General features: G+C 42.4%; 1 protein-coding gene across 2 annotated transcripts in view; it reads left to right on the top strand.

The window, feature by feature from the left end:
- The window catches only part of FLI1 (Fli-1 proto-oncogene, ETS transcription factor), an 89,111-nt gene that overhangs the window by 50,557 nt on the left and 21,380 nt on the right, over nucleotides 1-17,174 (top strand). For both annotated transcript variants that reach the window (XM_075034908.1, XM_075034909.1), the window contains 3 exons: nucleotides 259-470; nucleotides 9,122-9,276; nucleotides 12,637-12,840. In XM_075034908.1, coding sequence (XP_074891009.1) covers nucleotides 259-470; nucleotides 9,122-9,276; nucleotides 12,637-12,840 — 571 coding nt within the window. The remainder of the gene's footprint in view (nucleotides 1-258; nucleotides 471-9,121; nucleotides 9,277-12,636; nucleotides 12,841-17,174) is intronic.

The following is a 17,174-nucleotide window of genomic DNA, read 5'->3' as shown; positions in this document are numbered from 1 at the left end:
GTTTGCAGAAGTCAAGATAACCTTAATTCTTGCCCCACCCAGAGCAACACAGCAGCTAGCAAAGTAACCCACTGGTTTTGCATACGGGTTAATGGACCCCAAAGAATCTGATTCAATCTGCAATCCTGGCAGATGGCAATTTCAGACAGTGCTGGGCAGCTGTGGGGCCCTTGCAGGTGCTCACCAGCTCAAAGAGAGAATAAAAGTGGAGTTACTAGTTTAGTCATGACTCTGAGCACTTGGTTTTTTTCTCCTCAGGAGGCTCTGTCGGTGGTGAGCGACGACCAGTCCCTCTTTGACTCCACGTACGGCGCTGCCACTCACCTCCCCAAGGCAGATATGACAGCCTCAGGGAACCCTGACTATGGCCAGCCGCACAAAATCAACCCTTTGCCACCTCAGCAGGAGTGGATTAATCAGCCCGTCCGGGTCAATGTAAAAAGGGAATATGACCACATGAATGGATCAAGGTAAGGAAAGACCCTTTCCACATCTACTGAATCTTAAATAAAAGCAAGGCCTGTATCGTCCATTCGTGCTCTTGTCCTGCCTATCAACAAACTCCACTCTTTGTGTAGGACCCCATCCAGCTGCCCCTGGAGTTCCTTTGTCACTCATTTTTTAATGGCCTGAGGATAAACTGCTCTAGCAGTTCTGCGGTATTCATATCTACCAGTCTCCATGAACACTGTGCAGACCGGGACATGAGACTGCCAGGACAGCGTTCATGCTGCAAACACTGTTGTAAATTACACATTTCATCACTTAGTTCAGCATCCCACAAGTGTGCCATGGTTCAAGGGACTCCTGAAGATGGAGTCGGTCATGCAGCAATAGTTGGTGTTTATACCAGTGCTCCAGAGTGAAGCTAGCGAAAGCTGCACTAATGGACTGTATGCACTTCACTGGAGGGCACTTCTTACTGCATCTGTAGCTGGATTCGTGCTCCATCAAGGCAGAAGCAACCATATGAAACTGGAGAGCTGCTTGATGGAGAAGGGAAAAAGAGGAGACTGAGGTCCTATTTGGCAGTCTACGAGGTGTAACAAAACAAAAGGCATATACCCAGGTCTTCTGTGTGAATATATGCAACCACTAGTGAAAAAGAGATTTCAGGAGTAGATTTGAGCAGTGATGTTAACCATCAGAGGGACACTGGTTGTGATGTGTCCTCTACAGCTTTTAGCCAAAGAGGTAGGAGGCCTGCTCCCCATCATTTGTAGTTAGAGCTGGGGGAGATGGATCATTTCCCTGTTCAATGAGAAATTCAAAGATTTGAAAACTTTTTATTATCGCAGCTCAGGTTGTCTCTTTGAAAAACATTTCTACAAGTCCAAAGCCTAGAAAAAAATTTCACCTCTTGGAGAAAATCTTTAGGTGTAGAAATTACAATTTTTTTCAGTTCTAAATATATACAGTAAAGAAAAACTATTTTATGTTTTAGCATTAGGTTTTAGAATTCATATTAATTTTAAATTTGATTTTAATTTCAAAGTCACAAACATGTCTAACATTTGTGCAACATTAATACAGGACAGTTAATCAAGGGAGTTTCTTCTTTAGGATTAGTTTAGGGCTTCTGTAACAGCCTATTTTCCTGGTTTCTGAGAACCTAGCAAAGTGTAGAGTTTGAAACAGAAAGCAGCCTTGCACTTTCAGACTTCTGTAGTGAGATGATGGTGTTAAAGACTTCAAACAGCAGCATGTTTTTTTTCCTCGTAAGTATACAGTAGATGCTGATTTTACTATAAGATAAAGGTCTTTGCGTCAGTTGGTCTTTCATGGTGATCATTTGTAGACCAAATTTGATCTTGCCCCAGTTGTACCTTAGTATCATTTCTGGACTTCATAAGAACTACATGGATTTTTGCACTAGTGCTTCCAATCTCAGAGTTGAGCCTGAAACTTGGGAAAATTAGTTATTTCCTGAAAAACACCGTCCCTGGATAACACAGGCAAAAGGATGGATCTTGAAAGTACCTGCAGGTTTGGCTTTTTTGATAGTCGCAAGGACTACCTTTGGCTACCAAGGCCAGTCTTCTTAAGCTATCCCTAAAATCTTCAAGAGGGCAATGTGGAGTGGGATCCTGAGCGAACGAGAAAGGCTTGTGCGTGGTGCTGTGCAGGTCTGACCTCTCCATCCTGCGGAGAGGTGAACCAGTCATGAGAGCTGAGGTGGCCGAATCAGCCTCACATATGGCACAGGCAACACGCTCCCACGATCATGTGAGGACTCCCTTTCTATCATTGCATCAGTTGCTCACACCCATAGTGTCAGACCAACACAGAGTGTTTCCTCCCATTATGCTACTTGTCTGTCTCACTCTAGCAAATTTTGCAGGGCCAAGGGAGCAATTAGTCCTGTCGCAGGCAGCACATATTTGTGCTTTTCAGATCCTGTAAGCACATGTTCTGTATGGATTCTGCATGTGTGTTGTACTTTTATGTCCAAAAGTTTATGTAACATTCTCGTTGTATGTGTATTGCATGGACTTGGAATGAACTGTATCAGGCTGTCCTTCCATTGTGATCTTTGTGTTACGATTTCCTCATCTGCTCAGAAAAAAGGGGAAATAATACTGCTTTGACAAACTGATTCATTAACAACTGTAAGTGCTCTGATACCCATGGAAAAAAGCCCTCCAGAAGTGTGTTTATTCTGGGCAAAAAGGAAGTCCTTCTTTATGGGCTTGCTCAAAACTACAAGATTCTTAGGCAGAAACTAAGTGTCCTCAGTCTCTCTAGAAGAGGCGTAACAACTTCCCAACCTGCTAGGAAAAAAAGAAAAGACTGTTTTGAATGTCAAAACTAAGCTCTGAAATAGCTTCCAGCCTTGCCTTTTGATAACTTATTAGCACAAGAGATCCAATCCACCCAAGAAATGGGAACATTCATCTGAGTTACCCATCTTCTCCTCCTATTCATGGCTAAAAATTTGCCCTTTCCCCATACGTCCATCACAGTTCATTGTTGTGCGTTGGGCCACTCCAGTTGCTTGTCCCTCTCCTCGTCAGCTGCCTGGCAAAACTGACACACCATCTGAGCGGCAAATGCCAATCTCAATACAAATTAACTTGAACTGCGGACTGAATAACAAAACCTTTCCCCCCTCCCTCTCTCTCTGCCTCCCCTTCTCTCTCTTGTTTTTCAAGCACGCTCTCTTACCAGGTTCCAGCTGCCTCATTAGAGGCAGCAGCCTTTATTCTGTGCTTCACCTGTACTTGAAGCACTAGCATTTTCTGCTTGTCAGGAGAATGGTTTATGTACTCTGGGGAGTGATAAAGCTATAGGAAGCCTGACAGTGGAGGGAGCTGGATGACGGCAAGAGACAGTGTCCAGTTTTTCTTCTTTTTCTTAGCAACCAGAAGCAGGTCTGACTGCCATGAGGTATAGTGTGATGAGTTGGTTTGGTCCTCAGCAGAGTGGGAGAAGGGGTCTTTGAAGAACCTCTCCAAGCCTGTTTTGCAGAGCCACCCCTCCAAGTGCTAAACAACATGGAAACCCTGACCAGCCTTCTACCCCATGGCAAGTTTTCCTGGTTTACTCCCAAATTGGAAAGAGTTTCCCAGATAACTGCATGCTAACTGTGTATAGGGGATATTCAGGCAATGGCAGAGATCTGTGTTTTAGGGGAGAAGATGGGATTTCTGTATTACTGCAAGATTCAGAAGTAGAAATTTTGTGAAAGTTTCTAGTATTACCAGACCTGGATGCAGTACATGGCCTCAAAATCTGTCCTTGCCTTCACAGACAGCTGCTTGCTCAGGACAAAACCCAGTGCTACATTTGTGTTTCGCAGTGATTAGTGTCCAAACACAATGCAGTTAAAATCCAACATAGAAAAGTTAAAATCCTTGTGCTTCTTACACCCCCTTAGGCATTGGGAAAGGAAAATGGTCTTGTATTTGTAGCACTGACCTGTTACACACAAAAAATAGAAGTCCAGCTTTTCCATGGTTTTACTGCAAGATGTTCTGTATACCATTCATCTTTCTGCATCCATTTGGGGACTGGAAGTGTGGCTTGCAGTCTTTATTCTTTGCTGAGTTTGTATCTTTTGTTTATTTCATTTATAGCCCATTCAGGGAAAGATCTGTCTCCTACAAAGTGCTTGTACAGTTCCCAACATACTAGGCCTGGATTTCTGTTGGGACCTTTAGATGCTTTTGTGATATAAATACAATCATTTATATTTTTAAAAAACCAAAAATCTTTCACATTTTAAATTCCAATGAATAAAGGAGGAGGATTATTTAGAAAAACGCTGGGTAAAGTTTAACCCAATTTACAGTCCATTTTAATAATTGATTTTTCCTTACATTTTACATAAATTCCAAATGCAAAGAATGAACCAAACAACAGATGTTCCAAATTTTGACTGTGTTTACTGAGTTACTACAGATCTGCATTCGTAGCTAAACTCAGAGAGTGATTTTTAAAAAGACATTACAAAATTTGTATGATCTTCAAATGTGAAAGAATATTCTAATGGGCTGGATGTGTGCATGATTGTGGGCAAACTTCACTGTGTAATTCCAGCTGATGTTACGATTTTGTCTAGCTGAAATAATGAAGTCAGTGCTTTGAAAATGCTTTGGAGATGTTCTCTTTCTTCAGAATATTAAAATAATTCTAAGGTTCAGGGATCTCAGAACATTTTTATGCCACAATAATTTTCTCGAAACAAAACAAAGAGACCATCTATGATGTCTAGAATAAAAAGCCCCTTTAAGTAGCGTGTGAGCCCTCTAGTGGGATTCGCTGTGTTGTTCTAGTCCCCAGCCAGAGCAGCAGACTGTTCAATTAATTACCTACTGTTTGCATTTACCTGTATGTGATATACACAATTCTTTTAGACCCTACTGAGCCTCTGTGCTTTCCTCATGCAGTTTGAGTTTTGCAACCTCTATGTCTTTTTCCATCCTTTTTACAGCGGTCCCTTCTTTCTGCAGACTTGCAGTCTTTTTCAGTGTGAACCTCCTCCTGAGGCATTCCTGAGAGCAAGGGGAGAGGCAGCATTAAAGGGCACTTAGATGCGAGTTTTGAGGAGCTGTGATTCTGCCCTGATAGCTCTGTTCCCTGCCTGTGAGAGGGAACCACAAGCAGAATCACAGCATGCCTGTTGTTATTTCCTTCACTGAACAAAAAAAAAATTAAAATCTAATTTCAAGTGTAAAGATTAAAGTTGAGATGACCAAATGGGGACTTAAACCAAAAAGTGGCAAATTTGAAAAGAAAAGAAGATGGGAAGAGAGGAGGAATGAAGACATAGAAAGAAAGGAGTAGAAAGAAGGAGGAAATATCACACTGACCGCAGCTGAGTCAGGTTCAGAAATCACTGAAATCCCTTATTTTGCTCTTTCGAATGAAAGCCAAAGGTGATTCCTAGACAGAGGCCCTGGGACAGTAATTGCTTTATTTTCAGGTATCTGGAACACAGGCTGAAGCTGTACAGAGGATTTATTAGTCAATGCCAGGCTAGCTGCTTGTCCATTTTGGCCAGTCTAGCATAAACTTTCCCAAAACACCAAGCTCTTGGCATCCCCAGAGACTGCTACTGGAGCTGCTGGAACGAAGAGTCTTTGGACAGACAGTGGGAATGAGTACTGCTTCATATTCCTTGGACTCTGTCACTGCCACACTGAATACACTTAAGAGATCTTGTGAAAGCAGCCTATATCCATTTACCTTAGTAGATCTACAGCGTTTTCTGCCCCAGAACCTGAGCAAGTCCAACATGTATGGCCACTTGAATGTCTGAAGTCTCTGTGAAAAGTCAAGGATTTAATCTGGCATCTGAAATCCCCTCACACAAACCATTTCAAATAATGAGGAAATCTTTATATAAATCTAAGTCTGCTTGTGGGTAATGCATGAACTAAGAAAGGAGCTATATTCAATGAATACACTATTCATGGCTCACAGCTCCCTGTTCTCATTTGATACTGTAGTTGTTCTCCACACTGAATTCTTCTCTGTGTTACCCACAGCTACACCTACCTTCTCCTGGGATACTGTTAAATCCCTCATCTTAGGCTGGGGCAGTACAGTAATGGGCATCCAGAAGCTGCGAAGACAATTCAGTCTGGTAGTGCTGTCTCATTTCCCAGTAAAAGGCTCCATTTGGATCTGGTAGGAAATGCTGGGTTACAGAGGACACAAAAGTAAGGATCTTCCCACTCGCTGTCACTAAAAATTTCATGGTGTTTTTCATAAGGACAGTTTGGTCTCCTGCCCAGCTAAGTTTTGGTAATGCTATTCCCAGTTATATCTGTCCTTCTGCTACCAGATTTCCACTGGGGTTAGCTCTGGATCCAACTATCCTGAAAACTTCCTCAGAGGGAAGGGAGGCGTCTATACAGCCACACGGACACAACCCTGTCAGGTACATGGAGCACATTTAACGTCCTGCAGGGTTAAGACAGTGGCTTCTCTTCCCACAGTGGTAAATCAGTGGTTGGTAAGGGCACCTCATTCACTTAACTTCTTTTCTGATCTGTCTCTTGGACTTGGTTGTCTGGTTTTGACTGTGGAGACATACAAAGCAAGGCAGAGGACAGGCAGGGTCCTAACTGCCAAGCCAAGAGTCTGCAAAGTGAAAAATCATCACAAAACCACCAAGGAGATATCTTACAGTGTTGGTGTTATTTTTGTTACTTTGCTGTATCGGTCATGTGAATGTGTGTGATACTTAGCAGAGAGAATAGAGACAGCCAGGGACCCTGTGGTCTTTTCACTGGTGTCATTTCATGCCAATAGAAAGCATGTATACTCCTAGGCAGATAAGCTTTTTAGAAGATGTTATGATCTGAGAGTATGGATACATCCTATAGTTCTGTATGAGTAGTATATGTGTAACTATTTTACCACAGATAGTGCGTATCTCAGCTGCGGGGGTTATTTTCCAGGGAAATTTAATGACCAAGCAGGGGGGTGGGAGTGAACCCCTAAGAAGGACCTTAAGCAGCAGGTAGTTGTGCCAGCACCGCTAGCACCTGGGACCTGCTGACTGCAGGGAATGCGAAGAAAATTTTACTGTTGTGTCTGAAGGAGGGAGAACTTAATCCCAAACCATACGTGGGGATGTGTGTGTTCAGGTCTGCCCCACCAGCTGGGCTGCTCGCACCATTTAAAGTCCGCACCTGGTCTCCAGGCCGGGCGGGCGAGGAGGTTGGTCACCTCCCAGGGACGGTGAGCACTAAGCTGAACAGAGTCTGACACCCTGAAGCGTGGATGCTCTTACCGTTTCACCGAGTCTTCTCAGGACAGCCCGTACCTCAGGAAAGAATAAGATCCTTTGTGCTGCTTCAGGGCTTTTTCTCTGCCAGTACAGGCAGCATTTAACACCTGACACAGAGTATTTCAACAGAAAGTTAGAAATGATCACATTCCCTGTGAAAACCCTGGTGTCCCTGCAGTTGCTCAGACTCTCCTCTGACTGCCACGGGGACATTAAACCTTCAGCAGTTTGCCTCTCTGAAGGCGGATTTTGGTTCCCTGCCTGGAAAAACAGTAGGCGAAATAGTAAAACCTTAAATTCGAACATGTGTAAGTTATACATCTTATTTCCATTTTCAAGCAACATTCCCTCAGTAAGACATGAGGAAAAAATTACCATCTGCCTTAGAATATCTCGGTGGAGCATTTATCTCCCAGCCATGATAACTGAATTTCAGTAATTTCTCCCTCCCCCACCATTCAGATTAAGAAACAAATTTGTTTAGTGTCCAAACTTGGAAGTCTTGCCAGCTGGACTCAGAGGGTGGGATCTGGTGCACTGTCATAGCTCTTACCCTTCAGCGAACGGTTTCCTCCCAGACGACTTTGCTTCTTGCAGGGAAGAAGGACAGCTGCGCAACTAAAGCAGTGGACTGAACTGCACTGGGTATGGGCTCTGTGCTCACTGTGCGTAGAGATTGCACACTAATGCACCCTTGTAAAGGTGAGGGCAATAATGCTGCCCTTCCCTGGTACATTCTTCGGAGCTGGGATGTGCTGTGTGCCTGTGGCAGGCTGTGGACTGGTATTTTAAGTGACCTCTAGAGCTAAAAGCATGACTTCCTACTGCAGCTGGAGAAAAACAAAATCTGTGCTCCCTATCTGTGGTTTGGAGGCTCGTAATTCTCCCAGAGCAGGACAGAGAAAGCCTATTGCTTGCCAAGGGTCCGCATGTAGTCCAGGTCTTAGCACAGTGCCACCTGAGTTGCTAAATGTTCCCTCCTCATCACTCCATCACCTCAGAAGTAAAACTGGAGCCAGAGACTTTTCACACACAGTTTCTGTGGTCTGAAGTTCTTGACTCACGCCTAAGGCACCTAAGATTTCTAGATTTCCTATCCAAGTAGTAGACAAGCCTGGGACTGTTTTAACTGTTAAGAACAGACAAGATCAGTTACATTCAGCCCTGTATAAATAAGACTCTTTAGATACCATGCTAATATTGTAGTATTCTCTTGTGACTATCCTGTCATTCTGGCATGGGAATTTTGTGTTCTTTGTTAATGAAATGAAAGGAGGTGTATCTATTTCTGATTAGCTCTGCAGAAATGCCTTAGGTCATGAAGTGAGAAGTACAGCCTTTCTGTCAATTAACAGACTCCACTGCAACAGAAAGATGGTGTGCAGGGTTGTTTTTAACACAATGCAAGAGTGAAACAGTCCAACAAGGGCTCCTAGACCATCAAGCTGTGTCTGAAGGATTGCTAAAATTCAATTGAGCAATAACAGATGAAGGAGGAGTGAGGGATGTAACCAATAGACTTATGTGATAGGCACTTGCTTTTTGCCTGGTTCGTGAGTTTTGATATTTCAGAGGTATTGAGTATGACCTTACAGCTACCATTGCCTTTGTCTGAAAGTCACTCTTTTTTGAACCTCCAACTCTCTTTCCCCCAACTGGTTTCATTATCAAAGATCCTCTCCATGAGACTTGTGATTCATAGATCACCTTATGACATTCATGTGACAGGCCGGGACTGGCCTCTCCCACATGTAAAGAAACTCCCCTTAACTTTTCACCTTTGGGATATTTGCCATTTCTGTAACCCAAACCTCCTTCTGCTACAGCAGGGATGAAAGGTGCATAATAATGACAAGTCATCTGTTTCCTTTTGCATTTCAGGGAGTCCCCTGTAGACTGCAGTGTGAACAAATGCAGCAAACTCGTCGGAACAGGGACAGAGTCCAACCCAATGAGTTACAGCACCTACATGGATGAGAAGAACGGGCCTCCTCCCAACATGACCACCAATGAGAGGAGAGTCATTGTCCCAGCAGGTACCACCACTGTCGAATTCTTTGTGTCGTATTTCCTTGCACTGTCTTAAATAACAGATAAGGCTTGTTTAACCACTCTCTGAGGAATTCTCTTTCTTACAAACCATGTAAAAAGTAAGGAAAACATCAGAGTTTCTGGCTAGTTGGAATTTCCCGTGTCCCAGCGTATGTTCTACCTTGAATCAGAATAAGAAGTGGATAATTAGTTCTTCTTCCTCCTCTTTTTTTTTTTTTTTCCTGGAATGAAGTGGTGTTTTATTTTGTTGAACCAATTCCATGTCCCATCATGTGTTAGACGAGAATCTGCAGTGCTTCCTGGGACACGCATAGTATGATCAAAGAGTGCAGTTGATAGGCAAGAATAAGCATGAAGTGGACCCAAATTATAACTTCCATGATGTTCTGCAGGATCCAGATGCACTTTCATGTCATATTGATTCAAAATGAGCTATTTTGTTTTCATTTTTTTGTTAGAAGTAGAAAACCAGAAAAATTATATTTTGCAGGAACTACATAATCCTTCCAAAAACTGTTACACAGAAACATTCCTGTCCAGTTCTCTGTTTGTATTTGATATCCACATCTGCTGTCTGAAATTGGCAGGATGCATTAGATGCATTTGGACAGTCAAGGATGAGAGCTGCTGTGGCAGGCAACTGAACTGGTGAAGTCTGAATCTGGAACGAGAGGGAGTCTTTTCCCCGCAAAGTTTATAAACACCATAGATATAAACAGGCTAGCCCAGGAACTTTCCAGCAGTGGAGATATTATGAGCCAAGCCCTGGCCCAATTTACGTACCGAAACTTCCACTGATTTCAAGGGGTGCAGCTTTTCACCCAGTGTTGTGAGGGTTTCACCAAGGGTTGTAGCTGATTCAAGCAGATGAACTGTTGGCAGAAAGAAATGTACTCGTGGAATTTAGCTCTGTTTTCTGATCATGGCTTGACCACGAACAGATGACAATTCCCAAGCATTTGTTTGCCATTTAGGATGAAAAGCAAAAGCTTGAACTGAATGTAGTGAAGGGAAGCCAATAAGAGATTGACAGCAAATCTCGAAGTACCATTAAAGCTGTTGTTAGGATCTGCTTAGAGAGACTGGCTAACCTAATTGGTGACAGCATCAGATATGTTTTCAGTGTCAACGTTGCCTAGAAAGGTGTTAGCTGATACCAACTAGTCATTATATTATTGAAGATATTCAAGAGGAAACATTTATCTTGCTCTTTACCATGCTATTTATGCATATTTAAAAAGACCAAGGGTGGGCTAAAATTAACATTGTTGTAGACATAGGGGAAATGACTTTTAGTGCCCTCAGTAGAAGAGAAGGTTTAAAATCTCTTTGAAGGAAAATGGAAAAAAAGGACTTTTTTCCCCTCATGAGCATCCACAAATCAAAACCTTGAGATACTTGTGAAATAGCAGTGATTTACCAGACTTTGGAAGACAATAATGAACATCATCCCAGATCTCTGGCTGCAGGATATGAGGCCGAATTCATCCAAGAAAGGCATTTGGAAATTTTAATATAATCCAGAGTAAAGATTTATAGCGCATTAGGGTGAAGATAGGCAAGAATAATGTCACATTAGGCTTGCAATAGTAATAATAACGAACTCTAAGCCATGTTTCAAGAAGGCAGTTTTTCAGAGACCATTCAATGTCTTTGGCAGTGATAAATAGGCTGAACGAATATCTGAAATTCAAAAGTGTTTGTTTAAAGGGAGACCGCAAATTCACTATGCTCTCTAAATGTTGGGGTTTTTTTTCAAAACTCAAGACAAATAACTCTTTCAATTAAAAAAAAAAGAATCCTCCCCTGAATACTTGCATTGTAAAATTTGCAGTCTTTTGCCAGTGCTTAGAAAGCAGATTTTAAATTGGCTATTGCCAAAATTTAAAGGAAATCCATCTTTGTTTCCCAAAGCAGACTTGCAAAGATATGGGGTTGCAAGTTCCACATTTAAAATTCAACTTTAAGCAACCTGGTCCTACTAGAAATTCAGTGAGGAAATGTCACAGTTATAATTTCAGTATTCCTTGGTCTTACTTCTCCATTTCATGCTGTTTTTCTGGAACTCAGCTGCCCAGGAATGTACCAGGTACAGCCACAACCTGACTTTTTGTGTCAAGGGGTCCCTGCAGCCCAAGCACACACAGTTTACAGCTCTGGGCCAAGGCATTATATTATACACTATAAAATGAGTGGCAGAGGCATTTCTTGTCCCCACCCAAAGCACAAGCTACCAGCTGTGTGATGGCTACGTGTTTCTGATCCGTTTTCTCAACTGCCTCAGGACCTGAAGTGTTTGAGGTTTATCTTAGAGGAATGTACCAGCTGTGATGGACAGATCAAACGTCTCCAAAGCTAAGGCTTGCCTTCACAATCCTCTCCAGCTGCAATGGAACATGAATTTGCAGCTTAAATTTTCAAATGGGATACATGGGGAGAAGCAGCACAGGAAACATCTGAAAATGCAGATATGCTCTGAAAATGACTCCGTAAAAATGGTATCATGGCACAAATTCTTGCTGGGACTTTCTGATCTAATGCTCTTTTCAAAACTCAAAGGATGATTTCTTTTTTTAACTACTGATGCAGCAAACCATCACCATGGGGTCTGAAACTCCAGCCGGGTTCAATCTCTCTCTTACGTCATCGCCAGTAATAAAGATTCCACAGCTGGAGCTTTGCTGACAGTTGATAATGATGCATGAGACAGTATAAAATCCACATTGCCCTCCAATAGCTGTGTTGGTTTTACAGGGCTAGCGGAGGTAGAATTGTGTTCTTGTCAGCGGGGTGAACAAATGTGACTCAGAGATACATGGCAAGCTGTTCTGTTTAAGCAATAATATTTTTTTTCAGAGTCCCTTTGCTGACCATAAATACCGCCATCCTCAGACTTTAAAATGCCATCTGTTGAAACTTTGTAATGCACTTGTGAGGGATGGTGTGACTTATACAGCACTGATGTAATTACATAGCATTGCAGAACCAAAGCTGTGACAAGCATACTCTTTCAAAGAGATGAGTTTGCTTTTGAAAGCTTTTTTCCAGAGGGAGAAAACTCACAGTCAAATGTCACTAATACTGTTCCCAAGCACAGGTATAAGATTCAGGCAGGTGGGAGACAGTCAAGAGAACTCACCCAGCCAGAGGGTCACTGTGAACAGTTTATGCGCCTTGAGTCTTGTTATAGCAGAGTACTTGTTCATCTTGGCAAAATGCATTGGAATCAGTAAATGAAATACATTTGGTTGTGGAAACAATGGTTAATGCTTTGACTAGGCTACAGTGAGTGCTAGAGGCTTGAGGCTTGCATATAGTTACCATCCTTTGTGCTTTCCTGCCAGATCCCACCCTATGGACCCAGGAACATGTGCGCCAGTGGCTGGAATGGGCTATAAAGGAATATGGATTAATGGAGATTGACACCACCATCTTCCAGAATATGGATGGCAAGGAGCTCTGCAAAATGAACAAGGATGACTTCCTCCGAACCACCTCCATCTACAACACAGAAGTTCTGTTGTCTCACCTCAGTTACCTCAGGGAAAGTAAGTATTGCCCTGACTCATCCCAGCCCTAGCACGACATGCTGATAGGATAAGCTGCCATGAGCATTGAACTTCTAGGGCTCTTCTTGCAGGATAAATAGCAGCAAGGGTGAAGGAAAAAGAACAGAGGAAGGCAAGCAGAGAGAGCAAACAAGGAAGGGAGGAATAAAAAGTGGGTTGGAAAGTTAATTTTAGCTTAGATGGAGTTAGTGGTGCTATCAGGGAGGTGAAGAACTGAGCAGGACTCTTAAGAAGATTAGATAGTCTTCCAGATAATAAAAACATCTGTGGGTACATGATAAAAATACACAAATTTGCTGTGGAGATTAAACCAAACATTAACTGATGGGTCATGGGCAAATTATTCCATAACTTTGCAGTTAGAGGGCTGTGCACTTTCCCCTAAGGCTTCTGGTAAAGACTGCTTCAAAATAGGACCATCAACTGGCTAGAGTTGTAGATTTTCTACGTTCGTGGAGGCCCGGATTTGTTGGAAAGAGGAAAAAATAGAAGATTAATTCCCCAAATGTAAGTGTGCTGAAGCAAACATCGTGCAAATGACCTAGTACTCAAAGAACAAGTTTTCCTGAACTTCTTCATTGCTACTCTCTGTCCCACACTAGAGTATGTGATGGATACAATACTCCTTTTTGCTGTATTAAGCCCCTAAGACAGAAGCTGTGAGCAGTCTTCTGAGCTACTTCTGGAGAAGCATACCGCAGCAGCCCAAACAGGAATGATCACCTTACAGTTAGCACACGCTCTTGAGGCTGGGAGTGTTAGATTCAGACCTTCCTAACACTTCATGTGCAACCATGAGCATGCCCATAGCTTCTGAATGTCTCCTCTTCAGCTATAAAATGGAGGTTAAAGGATTTCTTTTCTTCACAAAGGTGCGCTCAGGATAATTGCATTATGACGAGGCCAGAGAAGTGGAGCTAAATCTCACATGCTCCAATATTTTTTCAAGTGGAACACCTTTTGCAGGAGTATAATTATTGAGGACTGAAAAAATCAGGAGAAGGTGCCATAAAGCGAGGTGGGAGGGCAGGGAGAGAAAGAAAAAAGGATATTTCCTCCACTGGGAAATCAAATTGTGATGTAAAGGCAGCTTAAGATGTCTCCATCTGGCCAGTGCAATAAAGCAGCGAGACAGCACTTACTTAGGGTGTTTCTTCAAAGCTGTTTGGTGCTGGTCTCTCCCTGCCTCTGCTAAAATCAGTGGGAGTTTTATAGATTACAGTGGAACAAGAGTTAGATCACAGATGGGTGCCTCTGTAAGCTCCACCTTTATGTTTTTTTGAGAAGTCGAGCCAAGGAAATGATTCACAACAAATAACCGAACTGTTGGATTTGAACAGTTTTTGTCCCTTGCGACTTCACAATAAAATAATTTCCCATCCAAAATAATTTGCAAATTTCATCCTGTTTCATCAGCAAAGAGCTGCTGGTTCACAGAACACTTCAAGATTATTGCAGATGCAAAATATCTTTCTAACTAAGGTTTGCATGCAGAATTGCACACTTTTACAGGAAATCGTAAGGCAGTTTTGTGAAGCCAGTGCTGCTTTGGCCAAACCTGCTGACTTTGGCTGGGCAAATCAGACACTTTGTAACCGGAAATGGTTTTGAATTCCCACAAGATAAATACTCAAGTGAGACTCTTGAATTGTCTTATTGATAAGACTTGAGAATTGACAGAAAGAGACGAAGAAGGAGTTGTATAGTTTTTGAATCAAAGAACCAGGCTGAATTTGAAAAGGTTGGCAAGAAGAGTTGAATTCTTCTGTTGCTTTAGCTCCAGACAGCATCTCCAGTGATAGTCTCAAGTGTTAGGTATCCCATTACTTGGGGTGTTCAAAGAGAGTACCAGAGGAATTGCATTCTTGCTCTCACGGTGTAAGCCTGAATCCCTGGATTCAATTGTTCAGAAGCAAATTCCTGATTGATCTTACCTACCTTTAGATACCTGAAGTCCCTAAATTAGAAGTCTGGTCACACTGGTCTCTGTTTATAGAAAAAAAGCAACAGGGCATGTTGAAATTCAGGATAGTAGTCCCCTAGTTCACACATGGCATTTAAATGCCTGAAAATAGGAGGGATAAACCTTTTCCTCAGCTCCTCTGTGCTTCAGTTTTACTTTCTGTAAAATGGAGCTAGTAATCCTGCCTTCTTGTTGGTCTTGTCTGTTGAGATGGCCAATCTGTGGAACAGGGATTGTGTCTGATGTCTCTCAAGACCCAGCACAATGGAGTCCTAATGCAGTTGCAACATTTAAGTGCTGCTGCAATGCATGCTGAATAATAATCATAAACATAAAATGTTCTGCCCAGGGAACGCCTACAATGATTTCTATGCTATTAAGCAAAAAAACCCGAGCAACATTGCTGGATTCAGACAAATTAGTTATTCCTATTTTACGTGGATGCATACGAAAGGAGAATTCAATCCCAGTCCATCCCTAGCTTTTATGATTATAAATTTCTCTCTGTTCAGCCCCTTGGGTTGTTCTAAGACGTCATGCAAGTGCTGTCCTTATTAAAGCAAGCTCCTGTCTGAGTGGAGGTCAGGAAGCCTCTGAAGAGCATTCCTTTCTGTGCAGCTGTTCCTAGCGCTGCCTAATGACAGTCTGGTTTCTGGATTGCTGGTTAACTCCCTCACGGAGTAACGCCTTCGAAAGGAGCTTATTGTTTTTCCAGACTGATTTCCAGCGGATGTTTAGTGCTGAGCCTCTGAGCTCAGTGCCATGGGGAGATGGGCTTTTTTCATGATTTTTCCCCTCTTGTAAGGTTGTTTGTTTCAGAGACATCCAGCTCTGCTCCTGCTTAGAGTGGAGAATACGTGATGGCAACAAAACGCAGGAGAACTTTGGGGAATTGCAGATCTATGGGCTAGATTACATCTGCCCAGTCTCTCTCTTGAAAGGTATTTGTCCTCTCAGGATGTTAAACTGGATATGTGATGACTAGTGAATCCTCAACTTTGGTGTTTGTTTTCCAAGAAATAAAGCTGGTCTGAACTTTCTGAGCCTGTTTGCTAGGCAGGCAAGAAGACCCCCTGAAAATCAGCTGCCTGAGAAGGTTTTCAACTTCTTACACTCCTGATCAGGGTAAAAGCATTCTTAAAACTGCTGATGAAGTATGTTATTTTGGCACATCTGAGTCCAGAATGAAAAAATAAACTGGTAACATCTGCAAGACCCCTACAAAAACTCAATCTTAGTTTTGGAGACAGAAGGTTCAGGTGAGCTATTTAATATAGTCAAGACTAAGCCAAACTCATATTACAGTACCTTTAGTCTTCAGGCAAAACTTAGGTCTGGATCAGAATCATGCAGTTGTTTCCTGTTTCCGTAACCTATTGAAGCAGTCAGGAATTCAGACATCTCTGATCTTTAGATTTCAGACTTGCAGAACCCAGCTCTGCAGCACACTGTATCCTTTGGAGTCTCTCAAAACACTCCCCAGTAGTTTTTTCAGGGAACTTACTATCCATCCTGTTCAAACAATCGTCTTTCTTTAAGTGTTTCTTCCAGTTTCCTCTCCAAATTTGTGAAGCCATGCCTTGGCTTTTTCTTCTTCTCCTTCATCCCCCTGCACCTTCAGACTCCAGACTGAATGACTGCTGTGCCAGTACCTTTTTCAAACACAGTCTGCCTGGTGAATCTTCTCCAGTCAGCCCATGGATAGTGTGAAGGAAGATTTGAATTGTTTTCATGCTATGTTTGGGATGAACATCAATAGAAGCCTGAACTGTCACCTGCTGTCCTTTTTCTCTCTAGTTATGTGGGGTCAGTTGTGTGTGGTGTGTACAAACGAAAAGAGCCTGAAGGGGAAAGAATGAGACTGTGCTGAGAAGCAGAAAACTGCTTTGTGGTTTCAGGCCATATATTAATGCCAAACAAAACTATACTGCTAAAAGCAGCAGAACTCTGATTCTACCAGGAGATGTGGAGGGAAGGCTACATGGGCTTCACAAGATGAGGATAAAAAAAGGCTTCCAGATTAAATAGACTTCAAGATTGTGAAATCAAGATGTTCCTGCATCTCAGAAGGATGAGCTGCCTTGTGAAAAGGAAGGCTTTATGGGGAAAAAACTCTCCTGGTCTGTTTTTCAGTCCTTTTCCATCTTCCTCTTTAATCAATGCAAGGGAAATAGAAGAAGAAAGGAAAAGGTGGGGGGAACCATAAGATAACATGTTTAATATTAATTATAGGAGAATAGCCCTGCACTTTATTAATAATACCAGTGTTTCCAGAAAGAGCTGATTTAATCTAAGGTGTCACTGACCCTGTGAGGGGTAGGGGGAATAAAAACAAAATGAAAATTCATCG

Source organism: Buteo buteo, chromosome 9, assembly GCF_964188355.1.
Source record: "Buteo buteo chromosome 9, bButBut1.hap1.1, whole genome shotgun sequence".
NCBI lineage: Eukaryota > Metazoa > Chordata > Aves > Accipitriformes > Accipitridae > Buteo > Buteo buteo.
Note: the sequence above shows the minus strand (reverse complement) of the source record. Positions and strands in the feature narration are given on the sequence as shown.